Source organism: Orycteropus afer, unplaced genomic scaffold (assembly GCF_000298275.1).
Source record: "Orycteropus afer afer isolate SDZICR_OR568_19922 unplaced genomic scaffold, OryAfe1.0 scaffold00077, whole genome shotgun sequence".
In the NCBI taxonomy this organism is placed as follows: Eukaryota; Metazoa; Chordata; class Mammalia; order Tubulidentata; family Orycteropodidae; genus Orycteropus; species Orycteropus afer.
The window spans coordinates 11,307,600-11,318,183 of record NW_006921664.1 but is presented as its reverse complement, the minus strand read 5'-3'; the positions used below and the strand labels follow the sequence as shown (position 1 = coordinate 11,318,183).

General features: G+C 38.0%; 1 protein-coding gene across 1 annotated transcript in view; it reads left to right on the top strand.

The window, feature by feature from the left end:
- Positions 1–10,584, top strand: part of CDK13 (cyclin dependent kinase 13) — a 180,856-nt gene that overhangs the window by 64,053 nt on the left and 106,219 nt on the right. The window contains exon 2 of the mRNA XM_042780990.1: positions 4,037–4,696. Within this exon, the coding sequence (XP_042636924.1) occupies positions 4,037–4,696 (660 nt within the window). The remainder of the gene's footprint in view (positions 1–4,036; positions 4,697–10,584) is intronic.

The window sequence follows — 10,584 nt, the reverse complement described above, 5'->3', positions numbered from 1 at the left end:
CTTTGGTTTTGATGAGTTTGATGATGATGTGTCTTGGTGATTTTCTTTTGGGGTCTATCCTGTTTGGGCTTCGTTGGACTTCCTGAATGGATATAAATCTCATCTTTCATCATTTCAGGGAAGTTCTCCTCCAGCAAATCTTGGACAATTTTCTCAGTGGTTTTGTTTTTCTCTTCCTGTTCAGGAATTCCAATGATAGGTAAGTTATTCCTTTTGCTCGTATCCCACAATCCCACATGACCCTTTGGCTTTCTTCATTTAGTTTTGATTTTTTTTTCTGATTGATCCTTTTCCAAAGAAGTATTCAAGTATTTGTCTTCAATCTCATTAATTCTGTCTTCTATCGCATCAGTTCTTCTCCTTTGCCCTTCCAATGTGTTAGCTATTTCTGACAATTTAGTATTATCTTCTGGATTTCTATCTGTAGATTTAGAATAATTTCTAATTTTTCATTTATTTTGTCATTTTGTTCTTGTATTTTCTTCCAAAATTCTTCTCAGGTTTTTTCTGTGTTTCTTTGGTCTGTCTGTCAATGCTTTGAAGATAACTAAAGATAATTCTTTTGAATTCCTTATCAGAGAGTTCCAATGCTGCTTCTTCCTCAGGGATGTGTTCTGTGTCTGTATCCTTCTCCCTTGTTTCTACCACTTTATCCTGCTACTTTATGTTCCCTGTGATGGTCTGTTGTTTCCAAGGCATCATGGCATTGTTGTATTTAGATTTCTGTTAACTGTGAAGAGCAGCCAAGGGTGATTCAGGCTGTTCTTGGTGTTTTTTTTATTGTTGGCTTATTGGTGGAGAAGGAGGTAGTGGCTCTTGCTCAGTAAGTGAAGTTGCAGGAGGTGTGGCTGTATTTGTGTCTTAATAAGGGGACTGTTGTTGTCTCCCACTGAGTTAGACACAAATTACAGTTGAATAACCAACAAAAAACTAAAAGCCCTGCATGAAAAACACACCATGTAATCACATAGGAACAGTAACCAAATAAAGGAAAAAGGGAAAAAATGTAAAGAATAAAAAACAAGAAAACTTGCAGTATTTGGGGATAGGGCACTAAGAAAAAAGAAAGTAGAGAAGGAGAATAATAAGTGGAAAAAAAAAAGGGAAAAATGCAAAAAGAAAAATAAGGAACGGAGTTAACCATGGGAAAAAAGGGAGAAAAGAAAAGAAAAAAAACCACCTTATATTAAAAAAAAATTTCATCCAGGCACAGGGAAAGGAAAAAATGTTGTAAACTATGACCTGGGAGGGGAAGATTAAGAATAATAATAAAAAAGGACAAAAGTAGGAATAATATTGGTTGTTTTATAAGAGACAAATACAAGGAAACTAATCCCCAGAAAAAAGAAAGTGAAAAAGAAAAAAATATAAAAAGAGAAAAAAAAAATTGGTGTAGGACATGGTAGGGCAACCAGGCTCCCTCTGAGCACACAGACTGTGATGGAGTTCCTGTGGGCCCAGAAGGTAGGTGGGAGTGGGGGATGGCCGCACCTCCATTCATCAAGCAGGTGTTGGGGTATAAGAGTAACAAGTGGAGTGTCCTACCTTTTCAGTCTTGCAGGTCCCAAGTGTCCTTGGAGTTGCTGGAAAGCGGAACGTGTTCTTAAGCCCCAGGAATATGTGAGAGCACTGGCTCTTTAAATAGCCAAAATCAAGCTGCTTTTTAAACCTTCAAAATGGCAGCACCCTCTGTAACAGCAAAATCCACTGCTCAGCTCACCTTTCTCTTCACTTTGTCTGTCTGTTCCCCAGCCACCATGCACAGTCCTCTGTGCAGTCCCTGGCTAACAGGGAGATTTTTAGGTTAATTCTTAGGTCTGACCACCACTCGGGAATCTACAAGCTGTCTGTGCCATCAGGAATTCTCAGGATCGCTGCCAGACCACAGCTCCTCTGTCTCCTTTTTTGGTATTTTCATGCAAATTCTTCTGCTAGTTGGGGTTTAGGGTTTAGTCCACTTGTATCCTTCCCTTCAAGGCTCTGGGGTCCAGGATTATCTTCTGTGTCTGTGTTAATTGGTTTCTCTTTTCTTTGTTTAAGAGGGTCTGTGCAGTCTTTCTGCCTAGTCCGTCATTTTGCCCGGACTCTTCTTCCTTCAATCCTGATTTTGCATTTTTCATATAGTGTAGCTTCTTGTATTGTTTACTCAGCATTTTTCTGAGTTCTGGAATTGAAGTATGGACTTTGAATTCTGTTCTGTTGGTCCATTGGTTATAATATCAGTATCAATTGTTTTGATTACTGATCCCCTTGGAAGGAAGGTTGGGCAATCCTACTTCCGTAGTGATACTGCCTCGGAAACCCAAGGAGGGGTCGCTATGAGTCGGGGCTGACTCGACGGCACATAACAACAACAACAACATAAAACTTTTAAACTTTTGTCTTATACATTCACTTAGTCTAGATTTTTCATGTAAGTGGGATTATTATTATATTAATGCTTTTCTCAGGCTTATTTCACTCTCAGTAATGTTCTTTGGCTTCATCTGTGGTAGCATAGTGCCTAAGGCACTTGACTCCTGGAGTTTCAAACCTACCAGCTTCTTTTGGGAGGAAGGTTGGGCAATCTACTTACACAGTGATACTGCCTCACAAACCCATGGAAGGGTCGCTATGAATCGGGTCCAACTCAATGGCCCGTAACAACAGCAACATGGCTGAATAATCCATTATATGAATGTCATATTTTGTTTATCCATTATCTTGTTGATGGGCTTTTTGTTTGTTGTTATCTTTTGGTTTTGTGATTAGTCCTGCAGTGAATATTGGTATACATGTATTTATTTGTTTATTTGCACTCAGTTATTTTGGGTATACCTAGTAGTGAAATTGCTGGATAATATGTTAATTCTGTTTTTAAGGAACAACCAGACTCTTTTCCACAGTGGCTATACCATTTTTCAGTCTTACCAGCAATAGATACAAATTATAATTTTATAATTTCTCTATATGCTCATGAACACCTGTTTTTTATGTTTTTAAATCATGGACATCTTAGTGGGCATGAAGTAATATCTCATTTTGGTTTTGATTCGCATTTCCCTAATGATTTTGGGCATCTTTTCATGTACTTTTTGACCATCTGTATATCTTCTTTGGTGAAATGTTTATTCATGTCCTTTGCCTGCTTTTCCTTTGGGTTGTCTTTTTGTTGTTCCTTATGTATTCTGGATATTAAACCAAATGGTTCCCCAAAATGTTCTCCCAATCTGTAGTTTGCCTCTCAACTTTGTTAATAAAATCCTTTGATGAACAAAAGTTTTTAATACTGATGAGGTCCTGTTAGTCTATTTTGCCTTTTGTTGATCATGTTTTTGGTGTGGTATCTAAGAATACATTGTTAAAAAACTAGGTCTTGAAGCACTACTTCTATGTTTTCTTCTGAGAGGTTATGGTTTTACATAATATATTTAGTCTTTAATCGAATTTGAGGTAGTTTTCATGTACAGTGTGAGATATAAGTTCTGGTTCATTCTTTTGTTTGTAGAAATTCAGTTGTCGCAGCACCATTTATTAAAGAGATATTTTTTCCTCATTGGATGGACTTAACTCCCTTATCAGAAATCAGTAGACCATGAATGTGTGGATTTGTTTCTGGACTCTCAATTCTATTTCATGGGTCTATAGTTATCATTTTATCAGTACTAGATAGTTTTGATTACTGTAGCTTATAGTACATTTTGATATCAGAAAATGGCAACTTTTTTCTTTTAAAAAAGACTGTTTTGGCTGTTTGGGGCCCCTTGCATATGAATTTGAGGATCAGCTTTTCCATTTCTGCAAAAAGTCTTTTGGAATATTGATAGAGATTGTGTTAAAGACAATCTATTTTTAAGAAAACTGTAGCTTCCAGGTAATTTTCTACTTTAAAGCACTTTCTGTTTTTTGAAAGTCCTTTGAACAAAATGATACTATGATTTTGAAATGGTTAAGTAATATTCTGCTTAATTTCATAGACTGGGGTTAGGCCTGACTTTGTAAATTTCAAACTGAAACTTTCTAAATTACTGACTAAACCTTAATTATTTTCCATCAGACGGTCTGCCAAATCCCGAAGCAGAAGCCCATATTCATCTAGGCATTCAAGATCTCGTAGCAGACACAGACTGTCTAGATCCAGAAGTCGTCATTCTAGCATTTCTCCTAGCACACTAACTCTGAAGAGTAGCCTGGCAGCTGAATTGAACAAGAATAAAAAAGCACGAGCTGCAGAGGCTGCAAGAGCTGCAGAAGCAGCCAAAGCTGTAGAAGCAGCCAAAGCTGCTGAGGCTGCTGCTAAAGCTGCAAAAGCCTCAAATACTTCTACACCTACCAAGGGGAACACAGAAACTGGTGCCAGTGCATCGCAAACAAACCATGTGAAGGATGTGAAGAAACTTAAAACTGAGCATGCATCTTCTCCCTCAAGCGGTGGAACTTTAAAAAATGACAAGGCAAAAGCAAAGCCACCTATTCAGGTAACAAAGGTGGACAATAATTTGATTGTAGATAAAGCCACCAAGAAAGCAGCTGTGGTGGGGAAGGAGAGTAAATCTGCTGCTACAAAGGAAGAACCAGTAACTCTTAAAGAGAAAAGCAAACCACTTACACCAAGCATAGGAGCCAAGGAGAAGGAGCAACATGTAACTATAGTGACCTCTACATTACCACCATTACCTTTGCCTCCCATGCTGCCTGAAGATAAAGATGCTGAGAGGTATGTGCAAACATTTTTGTCAATAAATGTTTAAAGTAAAAATATGTATTCAAGTTGAAGTGAAAAATTATTGGACCCCCCCCCCCCCAAAATATAGCCCAAACTTTAGTAAAAACTGAACTGATTATCTTTATTTAATACATTAAAAAATGGTTCTCATTGCTTGTAGTATGAGAACTATAGTTTATGCTAAGAAATTTTCAGTTGCTTTGGGATAAAAATATTATATTTCAGAATGAGTGTGGTCAGGTGTTAGATATGGCAATATGCTCTTTGGCTTAATAGTCCTTAATGATAATGGGACATTTTATGTTAGAGTTGCCCTGGATAGACTAAATCTTAAATGGGTGTTCCTCAGTTATTTCTAGGCTTCCTTGGTGGCCTTATGAATTTATCACTTTTCTTGGCCCCTTTAGTTTTTTTTAATCCTGTCTTGCACCTAAGGATGTATCACTTCATTATGCTTCGCTTTAACATGTTTGAAATTGTGAATATGTGAGTATAGCTTGGTTTTTATTTTGAAATATTTTATTCTTAAAAGGATGATGGTTTTGTAAGAAACTGAGGCAATGCCACGCTTTGATGTTACTGCCTTGTGCTGGACTGGAGCATGGACTTATACTCCCATCCCTTCCCCCCAGCCCCACACACACACCTGGGCAAAGCCACAAGGCTGGTAGGCAGGGTGGGTTAGATGTGACTGTTTTTCAGAAAGCCTCCAGGAACTGGGGCCAGATGTGGTGGCCAGGTGGACGCAGAACTGCCCCTACTGGCCCCCAGGTAGAACTCCCCAAGGTAGAGCTGAATTACCCATCTCTGGCAGCCTTTGGGTAGCCTTCTTTTCTGTGAAAGCTCTTTGGACACTCTACCTTCAGCTTAAAACCTGCTGCCTCACCAGCTTCCTGAATGGAAGGGCATAGCCTTTGCCACCCTCCCTGAGGTTGTGAAAGCTGTTTGACTACCAGTGGTGGAGCAAAAGGCAGCTCACCCCTGGGCAGCAGCTCCCTACCTTCCCCAGCCCATGTCCTAGCCAGTCTCCCCTTCTCCCACCAAGCTCTCCTGGCCTACCTTCCCCTAGTTACCCAGTCTAGGAATCCCACCCTCAGGGGCTGCAAGGGAAACCCCACTCCACCTCTTATAAGTAGTTGCTTCCATCTAAGCTCAGTCTGAGAGGGTCTCCTTGCTCACACCAGGCCACATTCCACTACCTATCTGGAAGTGAAGGCCCAGAGGATGGAGGGAGAGGTCATTGGTGGTTAGAGGGGAGTTAGTATCTTGGTTGGGAGGGGAGCCAGAGCCCATGACTGGGAGGATGAAGAGGAGACCACAGCCTGTCTCCATCTGTGGGAGCCTGAGGACCTAGCTAGGGCAAGCGCTCTCCTACTAGCAGCCCCACACTGTGGGGTCAGACCACCTGACCTCCATGTCCTAGAAGGGACCCTCCTGTGGTCTTTTTCTTGGTTTTTCTGAAATAAATGGTGCTATCCCTGCCACGGCTTAAAAGGATGGTGATGGTAAGAGTGACCATAAAGTAAATGAAGCTAAAAATGTTTCTTGTATGTATCCTAGGGTAGTAGTGTTAGGCTGTTGAGTGAATTACCTATTATACCACTTAACATAATACTGCTTTTACTTTTAGGAAGAAATCAAAACATTTTTTCTCCCTCCTTTCTTTTAAAAAGCAACTATATGAATAATTTTCTTAGTCTACTTTCTTCAAAGAATTTGGAAACAGGTACAAAAATGCCATGTGGGCAGGCCTTTCAAGTGCTCAATTTGGCTTGGATTTCCATATTTATGAAAATCTTATAATTTAAAACAAACAAAAGTTAATTCATAATTCCTGTAATTCATGCCCTCCATGGTGCCTTTTTTCTGACAATCACAATGTTGCCAGGTATCTCCATCCAGTTTAATCACAACTCTATGATATTTGTAGATATAACTGTTCCCCAGGAACACTGAAGGCTCATTACAGTTGTGGTTTGTAATTTTGATGAGTTCTGGAAGTGGTTCTCCAGCATAAAAAGGCTTGAATCACTTCATTAGTGAGAAGAATTCAACCAGTTGATGAGCATGCTGGTCTCAGTGAGACTTGTTTTATACTTTATATAAAAGCTTTGTGAGATAAATTTTTACTAGGATTTTTTATTTTTATTTTTTGTAACTCAAGACATATCTGTGTGAATGCTTGTGGAAGATATTTATGTGTCTGTTTTTAACGTGGTATTACATATTCCATTAAAAGCTTTTTTTTTGCCCCACCTTTTTTTTCTACCTTTCTCTTTTTGTGTCTCTGTTCTTTCTTCTTGCTTTGAAGATGCTTACGTTTCAGGGATATAGAAGTTTTTCTTAAGACTCCTGAGTACTGTGACTAACATGAAGCCAAAGAGCAATTCTATACCAGTGAAACTGTTCATTTCAGTGGCTATAATTGAACTACCAAAATTTAAATGTAGGCAGAGGAAACATTAATTACCTTCTCTTATATTGTTTTAAAAGTTTAGGTGATTAAAAAGGAGGAATGGTTAAAAGTGGTTACTTTGGGAAATAGATTGAGAGTTTGAAGGATATGTTAGGCAGGAGACTTATTATGCATTTAGTATTTTTCAGTCCTGTTAGGAGAAATCCAAGGAAAACTTTGTCAGTGGATTGTAGTTACAAGGTTTAGTTTTATTTTCAGTTATACCTCTTACTAGTTTTATTAGTTAATTTTTTTATGCCTCAATATGACGATAGTTTCATAGATGAGAATTAGCATAAAGCTGGTTCCCAAAACGGGGAGATGAGTCATTTCCTTGGTATTCCACATTGCTATCATTTCTGATACCAGTTACCAATATAGCTCTTTCTCTCTGTCCCTAGCCACTGAAGGTTACATCAGACCTTACATGTTAAGAGGGCACTGTTCTTGGGTTTGTTAATTTGTTGTAATGATGAACAGAACTCAGGGAACATATACTTGGAACTACTAGTTTTGATATAGTAAAAGGATATAAATCAGGGTCATCATAAGGAAGAGATGCACAGGGAAGATTTCCAATGCTCAGTGATTGAGTTTCAGAGAGGGCACATCACCCTCTCTTTGCCCACCAAGAAGCTTTCTGAGTCGTAGTGTTGTGGGTTTTTATTGGCCAGTCTTGTATGGTAGCCTCAGTCATTCCTTCTGAGGCTATTGGTATCAGCCTCCTGGGTGAGTCTTTTCTGGTCTGACTAGTCCCCATTTGCCAACACAAATCCTTAGTGTGGTGTGAGTCCCAGACCAAGGTAACCCAGTTACTCAAGGGTTATTTCTCAGGAACCAAGGGCAAAAGGTCACCTTACTTTGGGTAAATCTTTACTCCACACTCGGTCTAAACAGTTCTTTCTGTCCAAGGGTAGTAATATCTACCGTATTTATCCTCACAGATTAGTTGTGAGAATAAATGAGATGATGGACAGAATTTTGCAAACTGGAAAGTACTGCACATCTCAGATTTTGTGAGTATTAGTGATAAATCTGAATTGCAGGAAATATTAAGTACGTCTGGTTAGTGAAAGGAGCGTTGGTGGTGCAGTAGTTAAGGCATTCGGCTGCTAACCAAAAGGTTGGTGATTCGAACTTACCAGCCTCCATGGAAGAAAGATGAGACAGTCTGCTTCTGTAAAGATTTACAGCCTTGGAAACCCAGTGGGGTTGTGACTGAATGACATTGAGTTTTTTTTTTTTTGGTTTTAGATTAGTGATGCTTTTATTGATAACAAAAGACAGAAAGCAAAAAATGACTTTATTATACTATGTAACATAATATAATAGCCATAGAGCTTTGTTTAAAAAGGTTTAGTTTTTGAAAGGGATGAACTGTTGGTGTTTTTTTTTACCCCCTTTTATAGTGGCAGAAACTAACCCTTCCCCATCCCTTTTTTTTTTAATGTACCAGTAGGTAATGGTTGTGGTAATTTGATATTTAGAAGTCTCTTTTCTGTAACTATTTCATACTTTTATTTTGTGTTAAACAGCTGTTAATTGAAAATGACTTGTAAACTGTTCCTCTCAGTGTAAAGAAATAATCTTTTCTGCTATAACGTGCTTTATTCATGTCATATATATAAATATACGCTCAATAGAGAATATAATTTTATTTCCTTGCTGTTTACTGTAAATTTAAAAATCATTTTTAAAAAGATGAGTGGTCTGCATCATTTTGTTAGTCATATGAGAAAAGCATTTGATCTTCGCTTCCTTTAAGCAAACCTGTATCCATTCCTGCATTATTCTGAACTCAAACTTATATCCGCAAATAAATTAGCAAGAGTGTGTATGTTTTATAGAACCTCTTAATTTTGCAAATCTGTATTCCACTAGCTTTTACCTTTTCACTTGATTGTGTCCATCTCTCTCTTGTATTGTTTTATTTTGAAAGTATTGAAGCATCCAGTAAAATTAAGACTTTGTTGCCCCCCCAAAGGTTGATTTGAGTATTTAAATGAGATTTTGAGTTATTAGAGACTATGGTTTTCTGAATAAATTATTTTAAATAGCCTATTTTCAGACAGTATTCAAGTGTTATTTTTCAAAAAGAAACCTTTCCTATTTTTCACATCTGATGTAACTACCCTTTTATGTTTCCACATTTCTCTAGTAATCTATTTTTATAGTGCTTTATCCTACTGAATCAAGTTGTTGCTTTACTTATCCAAAAGACTATAGGCTCCTTTCTGGCATGAACTGTATTTTAATGTGTTTGTTATTGTTGTTGTTGTTGTTTCACATCTCTTGTGCTTTACACAATACCTGGCAGAATGCATATTTTTTTGGAACTATAAACCAATTCTCGTAGCATAGTGCCTAAGGCACTTGACTGCTCACCAGAAGGCTGGCGGTTCAAACCCACCAGCCGCTCCTCGGAAGGAAGGTTGGGCAATCCTACTTCCGTAGTGATACTGCCTCAGAAACCCAAGGAGGGATCGCTATGAGTCGGGGTCGACTCGACGGCAAACAACAACAACAACAACAACAAAACCAATTTCATTTTGAACATTTGTTTTCCATTTTAAAGAAACTTCTAGTAAGTAACATGGAGTTATTAAGAAAAGGCAGAATTTTGTTAATATTGATTTAATTGATATGAAAAGATCTGTGGTTTACAATAATGTCAATACTTGAGATGAATAGAAAAAGTGATTATTAAAATTAAGTGATTTAGATTGATAACATCATAAGTAATTTTGTAACAGCTCTGTAGTGTCACTAAATTTTTTCATCATTGGGCTCATAACTACTGTGAAAGTACGTCAAGTCTAAAATTTTATTCTTATTAATATTTTCTTTCAATGTGTCATTATTAGATAACAGATTTTATAATATTTAGCACATTTAAAATAACCAATTTTCAGGTTAAGATATACTTTAAAAATCAGAGCTCTTCTGCATTCATAAAAGGTACAAAACTAACAGCTTATGTTTTCATCTGTAGTTATTGTAAGCTAATTAACCCATTGCTGTCAGGTCAATTCCTACTCAAAGCGACCCTATAGGAGGACAGGTTAAAACCTTCCTGTGGGGTTTCCAAGGCTGAATAAGGGGCCCTGGTCGTACAGTGGTTCAGTGCTTGGCCACTGACCAAAGATGGGTAATGGTTTGAACTCACTAGCCTTTTGTCAGGTCAAAGATCCTACAGTTTGCTTCTGTTAAGATTTACAGCCTTGGAAATTCCATGGGATAGTTCTACTCTGTCCTATAGGCTGTAGTGTTGCTGTGAGTCAGAATTAAACTCGACAGCATTGGGGTTTTAATCTTATAGAAGCAGATTGCCAGGTCTTTGACAGTGTGGTGGGTTCGGTTCCAACCACCAGCCTTTTGGTTCACAACCTAACCGCCGCACCACCATAGCTCCTTATAATAAGCT